Source organism: Barbus barbus (genome assembly GCF_936440315.1).
Source record: "Barbus barbus genome assembly, chromosome: 44".
NCBI lineage: Eukaryota > Metazoa > Chordata > Actinopteri > Cypriniformes > Cyprinidae > Barbus > Barbus barbus.
Window position 1 is genome coordinate 17491055 of NC_136722.1, and position 23176 is coordinate 17514230.

A 23176-nucleotide genomic window follows, 5' to 3' on the forward strand; every position below is an offset into this window, starting at 1 on the left:
ATGAAGTAACAGAAATACAATGGACATATTTTGTATTACCTATTGACTTTATAATTCCTTGTTTACTGTGACCAGGACCCTGTCATGCTTAAAACTGGAGGAAAAAAGCATAAATTTAAATATACAGTCTGTCACATTTATTAACGTAAGTTTCATTGTTCTGAAAACTAAAATCCAAACTAAAAGCACAATGAATCATTTGATCTACTTTTACTTCTCCAAAGCGATTTGAGAAGAATCTAAGAACTCAATATATGAGCAATCATACAGTGTTCTTGTATGGGGAAGTCGTGGCCTAATGGTTAGAGAGTCGGACTCGTAATCGAAAGGTTGCGAGTTTGAGCCCCCGGCCGGCAGGGATTGTAGGTGGGGGGAGGGAATGTCCAGCGCTCTCTCCACCCTCAATACCACGACTGAGGTGCCCTTGAGCAAGGCACCGAACCCCCAATTGCTCCCCGGGCGCTGCAGCATGGCTGCCCACTGCTCCGGGTGTGTGTTCACGGTGTGTGTGTGTGTGTGTGTGTGCATTTGTTCACTACTCACTGCTGTGTGTGGGCACTTGGATGGGTTAAACGCAGAGCACCAATTTCGAGTATGGGTCACCATACTTGACAATACGTCACGACTTTACTTTACTTTTTTTACTTCTTCTGTGAGACTGAATCAGAGATTTTCAAGCATAATCTAAATGCATCAGCCTGAACCAGAGACACTTTAGCTGTCAAACCGATTCGCACAAACATACGGCAGAGAATCCATCACGCCTTTAAGTCATTAAAAATGAGAAACGACAACAAATTATTGAACGAGGTGTTCCACTTTAATGCTCGCTGTTGTGTGTTTGTGTTTTGTACTTTTTGGGAACACGGTGACTGATCAGTCTTGTCAACATGATCAACAGTTTCAAGCCTTAACAAATGTGTCTGTGTCTGTGAGCACCGTGTTTGTAGTGTGTGTAGCCGTTGTGGAGGGTGGGCGTATGGCCACTGAGAGGAGAAAAATGCCTCATTATAGAAGCTAATGGGAAGACCTCCTAACACAAGCCCTTCGTGGGGGACCGAACATGGTCACCACAGCAACAATCACCACAGCAACCACCAACACAACTCTCACATATTTCCACCGGCTGCAGTGAACCACTGAGATTATGATGATCTTGATATTAATACTTGCACTTTACGTGATAGAGCTCCCATAGGAAAGAAAAATCACAACTGAGATATCCTCACCATCTTGTTTAGTTCTTTTGTGGTCAGATTTGCAATTAATCTTAAACATTTCTCATTAGATATTTCCAAAACCAAATTATGCTTACTGCATGTCAGCATCTGTCTCATCTGCAGAGCTTGGTAGTAACTGATTACATGTAATCTCGATTACGTAATCAGATTCTAAAAATAAAGTACTTGTAATTAGACTAAATTACATTTTAAAATACTCGTAATCAGACTAAGGTTACTTTTTAAATAGCCTACCACTTATGTACACTCAGAAAGTCTTTGAGTTTTGTGGAAGACAGCATTTGAATCATTGAATCATGAAAAATCACTTCAGGTTTAAGAAGTGTTTCAACGTTGCATCAACTACTGATGAACACATTAATTTTTATTTAACCATGTATTTCTATGTCTTTGGAAAGCTTTTGTCTTCCGTTTGTTAAAAGCTTTTATTATACTCTTTGTATTTTTATATCAATATGGTACAAGAGTATCCTAATTAAATCAATGTGATAAACGAGAAAGGCCAAAAGTAATCTAAAAGTAGACTGATTATACCTAAAATGTGTAATGTAACATTACTAATTAAAATTTGTGTCATGTAATTTGGAATCAGTAATATCTCTGCTCATCTGTGTGTGTTTTTCAGGGAATTTTAAGACAAATTGCTTACTGAGAACTCAATTATGTATGACGAGCTATAATAGAGAAACCTTTGAGCAACAACATTTTATTTTAGGGAACAGAAAGGAAAAAAGCTGTGAAAGATGAAGGAAAAGTGGACAGGTGAGGAGATGAGACTCAGTCCTTAGAGATTCTTGTCACGCTCCCTGTCAAATCAGATTGGAACAAATCACTCAAAAGAAAATCATATTTTCCAGCTTGTTACCATGGCGATGCTGCTTGAATCAAAAGTTTTAGCCAATGTACTCTCCCATCAATCTTCTCTCTGTTATCTGTAACCATGTGTCTTTACCTATACATGCACTACATATTGCTCAAAGTGTGTACAGTTAAAGCACTTCTGGTCAGACTTCTTCTGGAGTTACCAATGACAGTTAAAAGAGCTGCAAGGAGTAATTCAATATGATTTACAGTATATAATCCACACTTTCTCATTTTATCCAGGTGAATATATCAGGTTCAGTCTGTCTATTTATGACATCAGGTGACATCTATTGGGCTGAATTTTCTCCCTGCGCAGTATCTTGATCTGTTAGATTTTACCTGATGTTACAGTTCGGCATTTGTCATGATTCTGGACTCTGTTTGAGGTCTTTCATCGACTACAGGCACATTTCACACTCTCACTTGTTTATTTAAACTAGTGTACATGCATCACAGGAGAATTCTGCCTCAAGCCCAAAGGTACTAAAGTTTTCCACCACAGTGTCATTTCTACAACTCAAAATGATGTAATGTGTTCAATAGCATTCTGTGAGAAATGACATTTAAAAACATTTTGAGTAAAATGAATGACTCCTATGCCCTGCTGAGATTCATACTGTAGATAGGATTCTAAAACACACAATCTAATAACATTTTCACACTTTTTGCATAATTTGACAAAATTACAGCTAGACTGAAAATGACTCACAGGATTATTCTGTGCAGAAGTGATATTTACCTTGATTCTTCTGTTTTATTAACACATCATGAGTCTCATATTTCTTAAGCTCTTCACCGGCACTGTTGTTTCCATGGTAAATAAGTACAATAAAAAATAATGTTATTAAATGGGCAAAAAATGGCTGTTGTGGAAATGACGGTATAGTTGTTTGTGTGTGTGTGTGTGTGTGTTTACTCAGTGCTGAATAATAAATATACAAACAATGTATATATATATATATATATATATATATATATATATATATATATATAAATTATACAATTATTATATCTAATGAAAGAAGGAAATATGACCAATTCCAGTATTTATTAAATATTTCTTATTCAGTATTAAATAAGACTATTTGCACAACAATCAACAATCAGCTTGTTTTATTCTATTAACTTACCATGGAGACATTGTCAGTGAAGAGCTTAAAAATTACATACACATAGATATGAGATGCATAAGTTGTTTTTTAATACTAAAATATATTTTAGTCTTTTATACTAAAATATACTGTATATATACTGTATGTAAAATATTTTTTATTTTATAGTTTAAGATTGAAAGTCTGGGAGAGCAAAAGAATACACGAGCAAAGAATAAAACCTTTACTTAAAGGCATTTCAAAAGTAGCAAAAAGAAATTATGAAGTCATTGTAAAATAAAATATTTCAAGTTTTATAGCAAAAAGAATAAAGCTGAAATTTTGACACAAATCAACCCTTAGGACATGAAATTGCCTGCAGTTGAAGAAACCATTTACCTTTCTCTCCTAATCTCTTTCTCTGCCTTTCTGTTTCTCATTCTCCATTTTTTCTTATTTTCACCTCATTTATCTACCTCTCTCAGCCTCTCAGTGTCTCTTCAGTGGAAACAGCAGAGTAAGGGCGGAGTGCTTTTAGCTGCAAAACCATGATAGATAAGAACCCTTAAAAAAAAGAGGTCTGATCTAGTTAGACATTGAGTCCCTTGCTTTCCTTCCCGATTCTACTTCTTATTTCGCCTCAAGGCCAGAGCCACTTCAACCCTTTTAGAAGGCACGAATGGCGCCGCAGCCCTTGAATGCTGCTCGGCAGGGAAGGATGTCTTGCTGAGGGCGTTGTGTTTTGGATTTATATTCTGTGAGAGCAGGTAATTAGAGCAGGCTTTTAAAGAAATATGAATCATCTGTGTCTTTCAGCTTGTAAAGGCAGTGAAGTCAGAAGGGCTGATGGATGTGTGACGGTTCAGTCCATCAGACCCCGAGGCGATGTTCTTGTCAATGACTGATCCAAGTTATCCCGCTGACTTACGATGGCACACACTTCTCAAATCTGAAGTGAAGAGAAAGAGAAGTGAATTCAGCAGAAGAGTGTGTATAAAGGGCATTTGTAGATGTCAGCTTCAGCATCTCATTTTGGCATATGATATTGTCAGTCATATTCATAGAGTGACGTCCTTTTGTTTTCATGTTGAACTGATGTAACTTTAATGTAACTAAACAGCCTTATCTAACCAATTTCGGCTGCAAATAGGTCAATAACAAGATAAGGACATCTTTTAAAAATCTTTTGATCAAAAGATAAAAAAAAATCAGGTTTAAAAGAAGTGCCAGGTTTTTAGAAATGATTTTTTGTTTCTACTGCACCCCTTAGGTAACATGGTGTTGGGAAAAAAAATAATAAAAATTAGATAGATGGAGAAATGAAAATTTCGCAAATCGCATTTTTTTTCCTTATATCACATAAGCTAGAGTACACAAAAGTTTCATATATACTAGCGTCTAATTAGCATATAAATATATATATATATACTGTATACACACACACACAGAAAGTAAAAACATAAAAAATAATAACGCATCTTTTCAAGGTGATTTTTGGAGAAATATTGTTGAGGTTGTGTGACATTAATTTTTGCAAAGTATTTTTGAAATGTTTTTCAAAACCATATGAAAATAACATGAATTTGTACTAACTTTTATGTGTTTTAAATTGGACTGTTAAAATATCTTTCTTTGCATTTAAAAGACAGACACCTTTATTTGTCATTGATTAGGCAGCTAAGAATACTTCAGACAAGAATTCTATTAAATTAGTTCCAAATTATATCAAAAATTGAAAATGTCTTTTTTACCATTTATTTAAATTAAACACATGCTCATCAGATGTATTCAAGTCATTCTGTGTATGAACTGCATTTTTTATTTTTTTAATTTGTGAATAAATCAAAAGATAAAAAATGACCATTGTGTCATTGACCCTTAAACAAAACCTTCTGCCTGCCAAACATATGTCCATACTTTTTTTTTTACCACCTAGGCTGATCGAATGTGATTTAAGTGTGTCAGCATGTTTCACTCCAGATGGCTTTTTTTTTTAGAGGCGGAGGCAATAATTTAGTTCTCCTGGATTGCCGTTCATAAATCATACTTGAGATCACTCACATTCGTTCCCACCTGACAGCTCATGTGCCTGTTACTCTGATTACCCCCATAATCATTCCCACCTCTGAGTCCATTCTCTATCATTACCACCACCAACAGACATGTGGAACGTTACTTCATGGTCACACTAAAAAGCAGGTGATTTTCAGCATGCCTTCATGTTCTTGTTTCTCAAGGACACAGATAAGAATCAGATCTCCACAATAATGTCTTAGACTGAGGGTGGTCTTAAATGACAGAGTACTAGAAGAAACAGATATTTTCTTTCCTTGTGAACTTTCTCTACGTAAATTATTTGCTCATATTGATACCTGTATTATTGATAAGGAGTTTTGTTGTGATAAAGTGGCATCCAGTCATGTTTTCTACAAGGAATTGCTCACAAAAATCGATTGGCTACTGCATTCCCTAGGCTCATCTCTTCGCCATACACATCTATAAATAATACTTCCATTTCTTGGCCGTTCCGCTTTCAGCGTATATCTCCAAGTGTATTTTGGATAAGTCCTTGAGGAGAATCTGGCAACCTGACCTCTTAACAGTGAGGTCACAGCTTAGCTCTTCCATACTTGATAGAATATTTACGGTGAATCTATCTTCTACACTCTACCAGGCATGGATGGAAATCATAATGTCTACAAAAACCTGTGGGCAGATGTGTCTGACCTAAATGTTCCTCCTGTCATGTTCTCTGACTTGAATTCCTGCTGTTCTGTGGTTCATAACCTGGACCTCCTGGGAAGGATAATGTTAATTTTCTGCCACTTAAATGTCATCTGGAAGCACAATGTACAATCTGAAAATGCAGTTTGTTATTCAAGCAATGAGCAATATTTCGATGAGATAGATAGATAGATAGATAGATAGATAGATAGATAGATAGATAGATAGATAGATAGATAGATAGATAGATAGATAGATAGATAGATAGATAGATAGATAGATAGATTTATAATAGACTTATTTTCCATTCATCCACCTGGCGAAGTAATGAATTAATTCACATATAGTGATTGAGTAAACACAGTGTACATTCAGGTCTGTGTGTTTAAAAAGTTCTGTGCACTCCAGGTTCATCCAGCTGCGTATAATGCTTTCAAAAAGCTCTTAGTACCCATGTTTCTATCTCTGCATGCCTCTCAGGGCTATCAGGATGCCACTCAAGCCCAACGTAATTAAACTCCAGAGAACAGACCAAAGTGAACCTATCTTACCTCAACAGGTAAGATCTGCAAAAAGCAAAGCACGAGTAGCTATTTTTCTTTGTATAAACTACCTGCCAACCAATGCAACATCCAATGTGTCTGTTTAAAGATGCAAACATACAAGTAGGGTAAAAGACGAAGAAAAAATGGGCCTGTAAACACACTAACATGCATAAAACTCCCTCTAGTGGACAACCTCTGAAAAACACTCAACATGTTTTACTTTTTTCTGTATGTACTGTATCTTTCTCACAGACACAAAATTGAGTACTGTAATTGCTTACAGTATCTACAGCAGTAGGATAGGTTAATAGAATCGGCTTTTAATTCACTATGGGTGTGATCGTTTAAAGATTGATGGGCCTATTAACCACTGAATTGATTATTGTTCTTTTAGCTCTGAGATTGTCTCGCATCCTCATTAGCTCGAGCCATCATTTGTAGTGCATTATGGGGAGAGAATGTGATTGGTATGATGCATGCCCTGATAATATAATTATGTTCTTGCTAGCTCAATGACAGTGCAGACACTCTACTCTTTAGGTTCCAGTGCACTCATAGGGCACTGTGTTACCATAGGAACAGTATACATAAATGCACATAATTATGTTATTGTCCTTGTCTCAAAGACAGCTGGAGTAAGGGGAAGAGTGAGAGATAGAGAGACAAAGAGAAGCGAAGGAAACAGTTAATTGAGGTGCTGTCTTTATTTTTCATTATAACAGATTTGTGAGGTCTGAATCATCTGAGGAGCCTTATGTATGTGATTTCTTACCTATCAAAAATTTGATGATAAATAATGAATGTAAATAATGGATAATGGGAACAAAATTTTATGTTTAATTTATGTTGCTTGCTGTTTCTTTTAAATTAATCGTGAAATTGACTAGTCATTTCTGTGTAAAAAGAATATTCTTTATTGTTTTTTATTATATGCTGCAATGCAAAAATAGTTCAAATGAGAATGAAAATTCTGTTCATTTACTCTGTCACAAGAGTCTTTGTTTAATTTTATAAGAATATCATGGCTTTATAAACAAATATATGCATTTAGCTATTTAGCAAATGCTATTCTTCAAAGCAAATTACAAATAAGTAACATTTTATCGTACAAAATACTAATTAATAAATTTTATTTATAACTTAGAATTTAGAATATTTTTAGAATATAGGCCTCTTGTATTTATATAGCTGTATTTATTTATTTTTTGTATGAATATATATATATATATATATATATATATATATACATATATATATATATATACTTTGTTATTTAATTTAAGTGTTATTTTTTGTTTTTTTAGTGTATTTTATTTTTTTATTTCATGTAGTTTAATAAATGGGTTCAGTAAAAACTCCATGCATAATATATATATATATATATATATATATATATATAAATAAATATAGCTCTTGTTCTGTCCAGACTTGACTATTACAATGCTCTCAGGTCTTCCAGCCAATTCTATTAAACCTCTACAATTAATCCAAAATGCCGCTGCAAGATTAATCCGAATGATCCGAAAAGAACGCATGTCACACCTCTGTTAATCAATTTGCACAGGCTACCAATAACCGCTCGCATAAAATTCAAGGCATTAATGTTTGCCTACAAAACCACCACTGGCTCTGCACCACTTTACCTAAATCCAGTTATTCAGCCCTATGTGCCCTCTAGAAGTTTGCATTCTGCAAGTGAACGACGCATTATTGTGCCATCCCAAAGAGGCACAAAATCACTTTCACAGACTTTTTCATTAACTGTTCCCATCTGGTGGAATGACCTGCCCAACTCAATCCGAGCAGCTGAATCCTAGCCATCTTCAAGAAACGGCAAAAAAACACATCTCTTCCATCTTTATTTGACCCTCTAACTCTAGCACTCTCTATTCTAATTCAGTGGATGAACTGGCTGCCTCTGGCATTGTTCTACAAAACTCACTCTCGCTACCTCCAGCTTTCTCTCTCTCTTTCATCTCAGTTTCCTCCGGGCAGAATGAAGATTTGGCCCCCTGGACATTTGAACCCATTATACTTTGTTGCTCTCTTTCTCCCAGCTCCTCAGAATGACAGCAAACACTACACACAGACTGACGGATGCATCTCCTCAGGAGCTCAGGGCTATTTTTAGACCTTTCCTTTTTAGCACTCCAATCAATGAAATTCTGTGTTCCACCGTTTTGTCCCCACAAGACTTCCTCTGTTATTTCTGCGTAAATGGAGGTCAAAGCAATTGATTTTGGTTCACATCCTATCTGCATTATTGGACTGCTGCAGTGTGTGTATGTGTGTGCGCTTAATTCATGTTCTGAGTTTATGTCCAACAGGGCTGGTTCCATTTTTCATTTATCCAATTTTCTCCTGTGCTTGATTAGACTGTTATTCATACTTGTTTTCTAATTGCTCATGTGAAAATAGAAAAAATGACATTTGCATTGATTTCCTCTCCTTAGACCCTTAAAGGAATAGTTCCCATTACAATTTGCTGACAACTTACTCTAAAAAGTTTTAATTAATTTGATTCAGATTAATTTGTAGCTTCATCAAAACAGATTTGGAGAAATCTAGCATTATACATCTCTTACTCACAATGGATCCTTTGCAGTGAATGGGTGCCGTCAGGATTAGCTGTTAAAAACATCACTCCAGTCCATCAATTAACATCTTGTGAAGCAAAAAGCGGCACGTTTGTATGAAACAAATCCATCAAGGCATTTTAACTTTAAACATTCAAAGTTATTGAAGATATATACATTATTTATTAAAATACTAAAATCTCTTATCCCATTGAAATATGTAGAGACAAGGGATAATTGACCTGATCACCCCGTCTGTTTTTATTCTGCTTAAGTATAATTACTGGTTTACTGTTTATCATGTAAAGTACTGGTTTACTTATTACATGGCCAAATTAATAAATAAATATATATTTTAACAGATGAATAAAAAATATTTCTGGTGCATAAATTACTTCAGCTTTAAACATGAAATTAAAATTCACCTTGTCTTTTTTTGTAAATGCATGTTATAGATCTTATTGTGAATGACTATGTTTATTTTATTTTCATTTATTTTATTTTTATTTATTTATTTTTGACCATGTGATTTTCATCAAAATGAACAATAAATTATAACTTAATCTTTCCAGTGAAAACAGACTTCTCTGTGCTGACGTATGCCGGCCTACATCTCAAAAGTCCACACACTACATGTTTTTTACTTTTCGATAATTCATTACACTCGGATGTACGACAATACTGAAGAAAGGTCTGTTTCATCATGACTTTACCATGTAAAATACACCAAAATAGAATTTTCAACAAAGAAAAAAGAAAAAAGAAAAAAACCCCACAAGAGCAATTTGAAAACCTCAGGAAAACAATAATTATTTACTTGCGTTTTCAATAAAATAAAATGACAGACAATGTTAAGTGTTATCAACAACAACGAAAATGACAATAATAATTTATAGCACTCTTAAAGCGACAGTGTGATCTAATTTGTTTGTGTAAAAAACAGTGATGAACCAAAAGAAGGCCTCAAGGGAATTTTGATGGTCTGTTTGGCATCTGCACATTTTAATTGAGGTCAGACAGTAAAACGCAGATCTGGCTGAAAGCGCTCAGGTTTGTAGGCACTGTACATATTTTCTACAGTGTTCCAGTGGCTGAAGGAGGGCCAGGCGCTCAGTGGTCAGCACGGCCCCAGGGTTCAGTGTTAGTAACCGCTGTTTCTCTATAAGAAACCAGTGAACGAGACAACAAAAGGAGGTTTGGGTTGTGCTGTGATTGAAATCTTCACAGGGTCCTCTTTTTCATTACCACACTCGACAGGACTCCGCCCCCCTGTTCATGATTGACGATTCCGGGCAGTTAAACACTTTACGGAACTCTTCATAGTTGCTCATCGCCCCGATAACCCTTCATCATAGTAACAAGAGTAAAGTGAGTGACACTGAAGGATAAGGAATGTAATATAGATGTAAATGAGCTGTGTGTATATTAATGCATCGTACCTATATTTAGGAGGGCTGTGAGCTCCACTCTGGATCTGATCACGCGCTGCTTCTGGTCTGTAGGCATTACAGCGAACCTAGCAAATTACAATATATGCACAACACATCAATAGAGTTCCATTTAAAGCAAGAAACTAAAGGGAAAACCATCGTTTTTCATGCACTGTTCAATTTTTAGATCTTGGGCTATTTGACTTTTCATAATATGACAATATTTCAGACTAGTGGAAAGAAAATATCCAAATACACATTTAAGTATTTATTTTATTAGACTTATTTGCTCTATTTGCTTCTGTAGATTTCAGTTACAATACATATATTTAAAGGCCTTTTTCTAAAAAGTTCAGTTCAATAGCACTTACACACAACAAACGTTCCACTTTTGTTCTATATTCTACATTCTGAAGGTTTTTACAAAAGGGTTTGTTCATATGTAATTTGCCTGATTCTATACAAATTGCATTCCTAAAACATAATGAAAAACAAAGTTTTTTTCTGGTTGTTGACAGTATTTTCTGACTAATGAAGTGATAAAAAAGGCATTTCCAAAATGAAATCCCCTAAAAAAAGATTTTTGAACCTGGCATTATCAAATTGCCTTTAAAGTTGTCCAAATGAAGTTCTTAGCAATGCATAGTACTAATCAAAAATTCAGTTTTGATATATTTACGGTAGGAAATTTACAAAACATCTTCATGGAACATGATTTTACTTAATATCCTAATGATTTTTGGCATAAAAGAAAAGTCTATATTTTTGACCCATACCATTGTTGGTTATTGCTACAAATATACCCTGTGCTACTTAAGACTGGTTTTGTGGTCCAGGGTCCCATTTATGTGTGAAATGCAGAATACTGACATGAGCATAACTGAGGAAAAACAGCTGGTTGTTGGTCAGACCCACACCAGGTAGAAGAGGCTCCTCGACTCCTGCTCTCTCTTTTTCAATCCATCTCCTGTAGGCCTGCAGACAAGTTCACATGTACATATACACCAAAACAGACACACTATTAAAGGAATCGTTAAAAAGATTAATAAGATATTTAGTAATTTATTCACTGAAAATCTTGACTCACCTGAGAAAAGTAGCAATATGTGAATAAATAATTATTTGAAGACACATTTTTCTATTAGCAGTGTGAATATTGTGTACACAAAACAAAATTTCCAAATTTCCCTTTTTGTGATCCATCAAAATTTGGAATGAGACGAGTTGACGGTAAATCAGATTGAGGTTACTTTAGGATAATTATAGTGGAAAATGCTGTAATACCCTGAAAGATTCTCTCATCCCTCCATTGTCAGCAATGTTCTCTGCCAGAGTCCTCTTCCCCTTGACCTTGAGAGGGGATTGTGGGTATTAAGTATTAGATTGGAAGCTCTGCTACAATTTGTGGACACGTTCAAACAGGAATACATTAAAAAAAGGCTAGTGCCTACTGTACATTTAGCCCCGCCTCTTTCCAGTGGTAACTGTTGTACTGGTCAATCATGCATTGTGTCTTTTCTGTGAAGCGGGTGATTGAGGAGTTGCTCCACCACTGGTCCAGGTTCCCATCTTTGTCATATTTCCTGCCTAGATGAACACAGATAAACACAGATGTCTTTAAGAATCAGCTGTCACCATGACAACCCGTGTTGAGACTCATTATAAATCAGATGGCTCACCATTGTTATCAAAGCCATGGGTCAGTTCATGCCCCACAATTACTCCGATCGCTCCATAGCTCAAGGATCTGACACAAGAACACAATTTGTAAAGTATTTTTCCTAGAAGTCCACATTATTTCAAGCATACTATGAAAACATAAATCAAAAGAGTGACTATGTCTCACCGAGGGTAGTCAAGTCCCCAGAAAAATGGCTTCTGAAGTTCTCCCGCAGGGAATCCTGGATAGAAGACAATTAGCCGCCAAATAAAAGAACGTGATCCAGTACACACATCAAACATCTAAAACAGAGAACACACTACTATTACACCTGACAGATACCAAACCAGAAATGTTTTTATAACTCATATTATACTGGATGTCATTTGTCATTATTAGTAATGCACTTTTAAAGGCAAAACGTTGTTTCTGAGGCTGATATGTACACCAAATAATGCATAAAGGTAGCAAAATATACACCCGCACAAATGCATTCAAGTATTGTATAATCATCAAGGCTACATTTAGGTCAAAAATAGAGTAAAACAGTGATATTGTAATATATTTTTACAATTAAAAATAACTTATATATTTTAAAATGTAATTCATTCCTGTGATGGCAAAACTGAATTTTCAGAAGTCATTCTTATAAGCTAATCGGTGCTCAAGTAACATTTCTTATTATCATCAATGTTGAAAACAGTTGTCCTTCTTAATATATTCTTTAATAATTAACAAAACAACAGTATGTATTTATTTACATTTAATGCATCCTTGCTAAATAAAAGTATTAATTTCTTTAAAAAAAAAAAAATTTGAAACTTCTGTTATAGGAAAATATTATTACCACAGAACAGTGTGACTCACTAATCAAAACCAAGTACTCAATAAAGCACTTTGATTATTAATGAACTGAAATGTATAACTCACTGATCTGGTTTGTAGAGGAGCTGTAAAACGCATTTACTGTTGTTGGGTTGGTGAACCACCTGAGGGGAAAAAAGTGGTGTTTCATCACGTTCAAAGGCAGATTCATCTCATTTTAACAGGCTTTGAAAATGCTGACAACTTGCTCTGTGCGTGGGACTGTTTTCCTCAGCCAGCCAATGTCAGACTGAGCTATGAACTTCAGGATCTGCATGACATTCCCGAAGTAGTCTGTCTCAGTGAACGCCAACTGTGCATAAACATAAAAACCTTAATGACTTTGAGTTGCACTGATATCTGCCAAACACAAAACAGTTCAATAGAGTAACAACATCAATAAGATGAACTAGATCCAGAAAGCTTGCAAACATACTTGTTTGAGGTCCTCATTAATATAAGTGTCATTTAAGATGAAGTCTGGGTAACCCACTTTCGCCAAGACTGCATGAGCCTAGCGTGAGATATAGACAGTAATGATGTGAAAAAGAACAGTTTCATTGATGCTTTTTATTCATAGCTGTCACAAATACACTGGAAAACACCTTTTCGGTTGCTTTTCTCTTTGTTTCTTTATCCATCCAGTCATTCTCCTTCACAAGCATGTCAATAAATGCCCATCGGATACCATTTATCAATTCCTCCATCTTCATAAAAGTTGAAAGACATTAATCAGAGGAGCATTCAAAAGCATGTTTATCAGTTTCACAGTAAAATGTGATCCGACGGTTAATGCTGTTATTCAGGATTAATTCCACTAGATGGGGACACAAATTAAATCAATTACACTGAATACTAGAGTAATGGTTGCTGAAACCATACAGGAATACATTTAATTTTTAAAAATATATTAAAATAGACATAAATATTTTAAATTGTAATAATGTTTCACAATATTGCTGTTTTTTTTTTACTGTATTTTAATCAAATAAATGCAACCTTGGCTTTAAAAATCATAACAACCCCAAACTTTTGAACAGTGGCATACGTTAATGTCATTTATTCCTGTAATTGCAAGCTGAAACAATACATATATTTATATGAATAGCTTGCATAACTTGTGTATTAAGATACAGCAAAAATAGAAATATTGTGAAATATTAATATAACTTTTCTATTTGAATATATATTAAAATGTTATTTATTACTGCACACATATATATATATATATATATATATATATATAGAGAGAGAGAGAGAGAGAGAGAGCGATATATATATATATATATATATATATATATATATATATATATATATATATATATATATATATGAGTGTGGGATATATTTGCTTATTATAAGTCATACCATGTGTTTCTTGTCCTCTTGGAAATGCTTATCGACAAAGAGCCTACCAGTGGCATAGATGAGTGTGTTTTCTACATAATTCACACACTTGTCCCAGCGAGGGGTCAGAGAGGTGGTCCCTGTGGTAACCTGAGAAGAGACAGATATTTAATATTGTAAACCGTAGCAAATCTATTTTTAGCCAAAGACTGGTGGAGAGTTACAATGAGGAGGTTGTTCACTAACCCGAGCAAAGTCCAGGTATCTGTAGAGAAATCGTCGGCTCAAGGTGGTGATTCTGGAAAAAACTGATCTCCATATGACATAATTGGCAACTGTCCTGGGGTGAGGGTGGAAAAAAAATGGAGCAGATGAATTACAGAGTAATCTTGACTCTGTTATTTAGCAGATCATTTAATAGACAGGTAGGACATATAAACAGCACACACAGTGATCACACAAGTGACATCGTCCAGACCAACAAAGGCAGAGCCTCAGGGCTCTGATGTAGGTTTTAATATTTTTAAAAGCTGTCTGGATACCTGGTTTCTGTGGCGTTGATGAGTTTGAAGAGGTCTTTAAAGTATTGTGGGGCACGTACGATCACCTGCTCTGAAGAGGAGATTTTCAGGTCTGGGTACAGCTCAGTGTCAATCACTGCTCTCACAAAACCCAGCCAGTTAAACTGCAAAAGAAAAAAAAGTAAATAAATAGATTGATACATTTTTTTTTAAATAAATACAATATATCAATAGCTATGTTTTGAATGGATGCTTGTTTCCGCCACAGATTTGAAAAAGGCAAAAGGTGATTGCTATTTTTCATTTACAATTCTGACTTTTGTTGCAATTATGAGTTTATATCTCACAATTGTGATGTGTTTCCACGCAGTTAAAAAGTATTAAAAAATAATTACCACCTCAGGGAATTTATTTTAATTCTATGGCAAAAAACAAAAAGATATGTAAGATGTAAATGAGTTTATAACCTCCAATTGTAAACTTGGAATTTAAAGGGGAAAAAACTGAATTGTGAGATAAAAAGTTCAAATATATATATATATATATATATATATATATATGAAAAAAAAACACTAATTGCAAGATGTAAACACAATTATGAGTTTAAAACTTGCAATTGCAATAAATAGTCACATTTATGACTTTTTTTCTTGCAATTATGAGTTTATGGGCCCTATTTTAAAGCTCTAAGCGCACGGTCTAAAGCGCAGGGCGCAAGTGCACTCAGGGCATGTCCGAATACACTTTTGCTAGTTTAACGACGGAAAATGGACGACGCGCCCGGGCGCATGGCCTAAACGGGTTGTCCCTATTCTCTTACTAAGTAAGGGGTGTTTTTTGGGCGTAACGTGCCCAAACCAATCAGAGTCTCATCTCCCATTCCCTTTAAGAGCGAGTTGCGCTCGCGCCATGGTGGATTCGCTATTTAGACGGTGGAATTTTAAGGCGCACAGACTGTCTCCAGAGAGCAAACGGATCTGCTCATGCGCGAGCAAATAGGTTGGCTAATTCTGATAAACGCAATGACTATGACATTTTTATATTTATGTAGCCTACACAATAATTTTCTTTTACACTGTAATCCTTTAATTTTTAATATTTGGCGTGTTTGTGTGCTGCTGCGCGTCCCTGTGTGTAATAGGCAAAGTGAACGCGCGTTGTAGACCAGCCCAGAGGCGAATTTTTTTACTAACGCGCTCTTTAAATATATATAAATATATATATATATATATATTGCGCCATTGACTTTAGACCAGGTTTCAGTTGGACTATGGCGCAGTCTATTTTCAGTTCCTCAAAATAGCAACGCGCCAACAATGCGCCTGAACACGCCTCTTTTTTAGACCAGCACGCCCAAAGGCGCACAAATGGGCACAAATGCATTTGCTACTTAAAACCCGCGGCGCAGGACGGGAAGATGAGAACTGCATCGGGCTGAAACTAGCAAAAACACTTGCGCCGCATTGCACCGGGTGTATGATAGGGCCTGAATTGCCAGATGTAAACTTGCAATTATGAGTTCACAACTTGCAACTGCAATTTATATTGACAATTCTGAAAAAAAAAAAAAAAAAATTGTGAGAAAATCTCACAATTTTGAGAAAAGAAGCTGCAGTCATTGTTAGTTTATGATACCTAATGCATAACTAATTGAACCAGAGTTTCTAAAAAGGCAGCAGTGTGGTATTCATAAGTTTCAAATGCTTATGAATGGAATTGTACAGTAGTTATTGTTATTGGATTTTATGTGATTAATGTTTGCTGTTTAACATTTTAAAACTAATTAACGCAATTAACACATCATCCTTTTTGTTCAACTGGCTCATATATTTGTTTACTACCAAGTAAATGTGTGTATATATCATGGAATATAATATACATTTATATTAATAAGAATGTGCTTACATCTGGAACAGTGCGCTGCAGTTTGGACAAGCTGTACTTGTTGTACATGTTCTCACTGGTGCGGTTCTCATAGGGGATCACAATCTACAGAAGAGCACACACTTCATTGAAGCATCAAGTACCTTGGCAGCAGTGTTCTCTTTCTCAATGCCAGTGATTTGAAGGAATTTGGTTTCTCCAGTGTTTCGGTGCTCACCTGTGCAAGTTTGATTTCAAAGTCAAGTACTGGTTTCATCTGAGACTCAGCATCCTGCTCATTGGCTCCCAACATGACAGAAACATCAACCATCAACCTTAAAAGAGCTTCTCGGTACTGCAGAGAGGCATGAAAAGACAAGTTTGAGAATGCTGAGATATAAGCAGGGCGATACACAGGTTGACAGATGTACCGATGTACCATTTGTGCCTCAGTTGTGTTGGTGATATAATCTTCTCTGGATGACAGTGACAAAGAGGCCTGATCCAGCTAGAAAAAGAAATGGAGAATAGCTAGATATTTTTCATCCTTCCCTCAATTTTATTGTTTGGACAAACCGATAGCCCAGCCCCAAACTCACGCCATTGGTTGAGCCTAAACGCATGTAGCCAGGTCTCACCTTGATGATGTACTGGTTTGAGTTTTTGTCATCAGGAGAGACGTAAAGCTGAATAAGGACAGACTTGCTGTGCTGACTGCGTATCTGCGCCAGTGTCTCCAGCAAGTTAAACTGAGACTCCACCCACCGCGAGGAAAAGTCCAAGGCGTCGCCTAAGACCGGCCAGCGGAATTCCTTCCGCTTTAGATTCTTCAGCAGAGGTTTTGCATCCACAATCTCCAGAGCAGCTGTCAAGATAGAGGAAGGGAGTGATGAAGAAATAGCATTTATTCATTTGGCAGATGCTTACATTAGTAAAGCAGTGATTCCTAAATTTTTAAGTCAACTGAAGCTCTAAAATATTTTCTTGAATTTCCCCCTGAGATTGTCAGTTAATATTAACAATATATTAAGAACTAGTTAACAACTTTTTTGCTTATTCACAGTTCTCTGATGCCATTTATTGGTTAAAACATATGAAGAGTTTATTTGCAAAAACAGATAACTCCGTTTTTAACAATTTTCAAAAAACATGTTTTTTCATTGTGCATTCCAATTAATCTCACTCAAACTGCAGTTGGGTTATTTTGATTAGGTAAAAAAAAAAACCGCTAACTAACACAAAACACATTAAAAACATGATAACAGAATAAAAAACATGATTTTTGAAAAATTTAAAAAACGGAGTTATCTGTTTTTGCAAATAAACTCCTCATATATACACTGTCGTTCAAAAGTTTGGGATCAATAATATATTTTTAATGTTTTTTTTTTTTTTTTTTTTTTTACAACAACTGTTTATTGAATTTTCTTCAGGGAACAGTAGTATAAAACAAAAAGCAGCTGTACAAATTTAAAACCCAACCCTGGTAGACTTAAAAATAATAATAATTATTTAATTAATCAAGACAGAACTAGTTTTCCTTGAGGGGGTCAGTTTAGGTTTTGCAGACATATACTTTATTTATATAATCTCTCATAAATAGATAAATAAATATTGTCCTTTATTTAATACCATCATTTTATGGGTAAAATAGCAGTTGTTGGTGTTTAAATTGATAGTTTATTATTATTATTATACTTAATACATAATATAATAATGTCATATTTAAAATGTCTCACATCCCAAGCAGTACATGAAATTACAAGCATCCTATGTTAATAATTATTATATAATTTAGAAATGAATCACTTCTGAATATTGCTGTGTGTATGAAACTGCAAAGAGCTCTTCGGTTCTTACCTTCATTCATGCAGGACATGTAGAGGACTTTGGCCTTCTTCACTGCCTCTATGTCATCTCCTCCGATGGGCTGCTCTAACAACTCTGTGGCACAAAGATGCACTGTTAAAGCACCTTATTTGAGCTGAAGGTTTACTTTGGTCAGAATCATTTGGATTTGTGCACCTTTCAGCTTGAGGTCTACATTCTGTCTGAGCCATGGGTAAATCCCATAGCTGGATGAGTCTTCTGGAATGGGGTTGTCCCGGAGCCAGCCTCCGCATGCGTACAGGTAGAAATCATCACATGGTTCTACTGACTGATCTATCTTACTCAGGATGGATCCGGCTAGAGAAGACACATCAGCAAACAGATTCGGCATTACAGTAATCTCAGAGAAGTAAACACAGTGTTCCAGTTGAAAAGAGGTTTCTCTGAATGATAATGCCTGCTTATTATGTTCAAAGTAAGAGTGAGTGCTGTTTAGGGAATTGCTGCTGTAGGTGGTTACCTACTGGCTCAAGTTTTAAAAAAGTACACACAATGTTCTAGTCTATATATGGCTTTATGATATAAGTTTACCTGCTTCGATACAATGTGGGGTGAGGCAGAAGTCATCATTGCTTGCTTTGTGTGACACTGCAGGGGCATAGAAATAAAAAACTATCAAGTAGACGGATCAAGAAATGACTGCTAAACATATGCGTTACACACACACACACACACACACACACACACACACACACACACACACACACACACACACACACACACACACACACACACACACACACACACACACACACACACACACACACACAGACACACACAGACACACACACACACACACACACACACACACACAGACAGAGAGATTCAGATACCACTGCACTCAGCCTGTCCATGCTCTGCATGTCACAGGACAAAAACAGCGCATGCTCTACTACACACATTCCAAACAAGCTGCACATCTACAAACAGGGCTGGGGAAAAGTACGTTACAATTAGGTAACCTACTTAAAAAAAAGTTAATTACTTTTTAGTTACATTTTCTTAGCTGAATATATGCATCCACTATTACATAAATATTAAATTAAATCACAACATATTAATGAAACATTATATTTAATATATAAATAATATTTATTACTTGCTTTTTTGTATAAAATATAATTAGCTTTTTTAATTTAATTTGATTTAATTTAATAGTTTTTTCCCCATATAAGAATTATATTCCTGTGTAGATGCACTGCTTGCAATGTATACATCTAGTTTAATTTAGGGTTATTATAGTTAACTAAAACTAAAACAACAACAATAATAATAACAACAACAACATTTTTCTTAATTGAAATAAATGTTAACTGAAATAAAATAAAATGTTTATTAAAAATAATAATTTTAGCTAGTTGACAAAGCAATATTTCTCATTTTCATTTTAATTTGATGTACTAAATAAATAAAACTAGAATAAAAAATAATTAAAGATAAAATTAACAAAACGCAACAAAATAACTAAACCTTTATAATAAAATTTAAAATTTAAATATAAAAAAACTACAATAGTATCTCAGTAATAATAAAATAACTCTAGTTTGATTTCATTGTGTCATGTACATGGAATTTCAAATTTAATTCAAATTAAAACTTAAAAATATATTTTTTATTCTTAGAATTTAATTTAATTTAATTTAAAACTGCATATATGATGTGAAATCGGACAAGCATTGCTTTTAAAGGCCTGTGTTTATGGTTCAGTCCACAACAGGACAGCAGATGACCACAGCAGGATCCAGCACCCGGCCCCGTGGGACTGAGCCTCATTATCCCCTCAAGCAGCAGACACAGCCGTGTGTGTGTGTGTTTGACTGGAATATGTACAGACAGAAATGAGCATAATTACACTCTAGTCTCACTGCAAATATGCAGGCAGCCCTCAACAACTGAGAACAATACGAAGAACATCATTTATTTGCTGTCTCAACTGTACACCACCCAGAAAACACCAAAATACATCCACACACACTCGTACAGCCTGTCATGAGATGTACATTCACAACGTCTCAGGTTCCACAAGATCCATTCACATAATCTCTTAAAGTGACAGTTCACCCAAATATGAAAATTCTGCCTTCATTTACTCACCCTCATGTCATGCAACAAATTGTAAGAAGCATTTGTATGGTGCTTATTGGAGTTTAACAGCCCCTGATCATTATACTTTCATTTTTAGACAAAAGAGCAGCATGAACACTCTTTGAAACATCTTTTCTTTCACAGAAGAAAGCAATTCCAAGTTTATAGCTCATAATTCTGGGTTTAAGTTTATATCTAGTTTTTTTCTGAATTCTGAGTTTACATCTGTGAATTCTTTTTTTCTGCCACATTAAAGAGATTTTGTGACTTATCTTATAATTCTGACTTTTCTAACCAAAATTGACCCTTCACAAAATCCCGCCCCCTTAGTTACTGTTGCTATCTCCGACAAGCTATGCCGCTGTCACACTATATTCTAATGCAGTGAAAAATACATTGCAGAGCAAAAAAGGAACTGACAACATGCCAACAAACAAGACAGAGCAGGTTACTTCTGGTTAGAAGCAAGGTCTAAGCTTTCAAATTCGTAATTTTTTAAAGAAATTAAAACAATAACACCATTTTGTGGTTCTTTATTGTGTCGTGACTGCCTAGTTCAAGAGGCACACGAGAACTGATCGTCTTTTTATATTTACTTAAAGCACGAAATGAACATGAATGAACATCAGAATGTATTTTATTTCAACAACGGAAAGATGTCAATACACATCATTTGTCAAGTTTAAGTCCACGGCAGTTAATACACCCTCCTGTCTGATTTGTTTGTCGGACAAGATGACGGATTCGGCGTTATGACTGGTCAGATCGCCTGTCAATCAAGCTCCTTTCTCAAAATTCTGATTTTTTTTTCTTGCAATTGCAAGTTAATGTCTCACAATTCAGATCTCAATTCTGAGAAAAAAAGAGATATAAATGAGCTATAATTACCATACAAGTAATTACAATTACTTCCATACTAGTCCTACAGGCTGAGAACAGCTAGGGTTGGATGACTTAATGACAGAATTTTCATTTTTAGGTCAACTATCCCTTTAAAAACACACTCTTTCCTAAACGTAAGCACCCATTTTCCCAAATGACACAGAAATACCCACTCACAGCCTTCTAGCCTCAAAACTTTAAAGACACATATGTTATCTGACCAAAGCTCCTACTTACTGTGCTAATTACAGCCTTGTGTAACACCCTACGCTGTGTGTGTAACAGAATACACTCCAAAAATAATCTCACACACAAACATACCTCTGAACACAATTCAACTGACCTTAGAGCACAAATATCTATCTATCTATCTATCTATCTCTAATCTCTATCTATTCAATCTAACTATCTCTAATCTCTAGTTAAATTTTATGTGCAATATAAAACAAATTAGTAGCGAGTAGGTAATTGTGCATGCAATTTACTTACCCGTGATGACAGCTATCAGTAGTGCAATGCAGACACACACACACACTGCTAGTGTGGCTTTCAGGAGAGTGTTGGGGCCCGCGCTCGCTTTGGATCCTTCTCTCCCCAGCCTCTCCATTTCCATACTACCACTGAGTTGAGTGCGTTCTCTGTCTTTCTATTCCTCCCTCTCACCCGGTTTTCACCTCGCCTGGCCTGGAGATATGCGCTTTAAAGTCCTGATCCCAGGTCAGCGGTCCTTTTGGGGCCGTGTCGCGGTGTCTCTCCTCACAGGTCTCAGATCAGTGGCAGATGCACAGCATGAAAAGTCATGCTCTACTTGCCAAAGAGTATCCCAGACTAAGAGAGAGGATAGGAGAGAAGAGAATAGGCAAAAAAGGGAGGGGAAAGAGGAGAGAGTTAGGAAATCCAAGAGTAGGAGGAATTCTTTTCCTTAGAGCCAACTGGAGCACCTTACTAACAGGAGTAATTATGTGGCGTCCTGCAGGAAGGGTGGGATGACTGGATGTGTGTGTATATATGTGGATCTACCTCTATATAGTCTGTGTTTATGCGCAATGCGTGTGTTTTCTGAGTCCCTGCACCTGCCCACTCAACACTAAGTTTGAGATGATGAGCCCTGCGGTTAAATGTAACCACTTCCCTGTTTATTTTCAGAATGTCCCACAACATAAAATAGAACATACACGGTGTGATGATGATGATGATGTGTCTGTGCCAGGACACAATCTACTGTACATGCAGAGTTTCCTAGACAAAATTTTATCTAATAAATCTGATAATTTTATCTGGGCTGTGTGGCCGTGAAAATGAACATGTGGCACAGGAGCGTGTGAATACTAGTGTCACTAACATCAGTGATAAGATCTTTATGAGATCTTATCACTGATCTCGCTTTATGATAAGTTTATTTATCAGCTTGACTGCTGGCTAAAAAAATATTAAATATAGTAAACCTATTTTATTTCAGCTAGGTGCCAGTGAAACATTTATCATTTTAGTTTAGTTTAAGTTAAAGTACTAAAATAACTAAAACTAAATAAAGTAAAACTAAAACTTAATATATAAACATATAAAAAAATAATACAATTGACAAGCACAACG

The 23176-nt window shown here is 35.6% G+C and overlaps 1 protein-coding gene across 1 annotated transcript; it reads right to left on the minus strand.

The window, feature by feature from the left end:
- Nucleotides 1-8949: 8949 nt before the first annotated feature.
- On the minus strand, nucleotides 8950-22581 carry LOC306863368 (phosphate-regulating neutral endopeptidase PHEX-like). Its single transcript, XM_079406661.1, has 23 exons — nucleotides 22534-22581; nucleotides 22073-22411; nucleotides 19148-19204; nucleotides 18752-18913; nucleotides 18587-18670; nucleotides 17365-17591; nucleotides 17166-17234; nucleotides 16965-17081; nucleotides 16769-16852; nucleotides 14885-15027; nucleotides 14589-14682; nucleotides 14364-14492; nucleotides 13601-13702; nucleotides 13432-13509; nucleotides 13205-13308; nucleotides 13062-13120; nucleotides 12318-12372; nucleotides 12151-12218; nucleotides 11928-12058; nucleotides 11756-11821; nucleotides 11342-11446; nucleotides 10481-10557; nucleotides 8950-10385 (listed from the first exon to the last, which is right to left on the minus strand). The coding sequence occupies exons 2-23, from the start codon at nucleotides 22194-22196 to the stop codon at nucleotides 10283-10285; spliced, it is 2238 nt and encodes a 745-aa protein (XP_079262787.1). The 5' UTR covers nucleotides 22197-22411; nucleotides 22534-22581; the 3' UTR covers nucleotides 8950-10282.
- Nucleotides 22582-23176: the final 595 nt, after the last annotated feature.

Excerpts from the sequence above, each read along its gene's own strand:
- LOC306863368 (XM_079406661.1), bottom strand. The coding sequence starts at position 22,196 with ATGGAAATGGAGAGGCTGGGGAGAGAAGGATCCAAAGCGAGCGCGGGC. Across the intron at positions 19,205-22,072 it reads ACTGATAGCTGTCATCACGG|TGTCACACAAAGCAAGCAAT; the intron begins GTAAGTAAATTG and ends ATGCCCCTGCAG. Across the intron at positions 13,510-13,600 it reads AGAGAAAAGCAACCGAAAAG|GCTCATGCAGTCTTGGCGAA; the intron begins GTGTTTTCCAGT and ends ATCTCACGCTAG.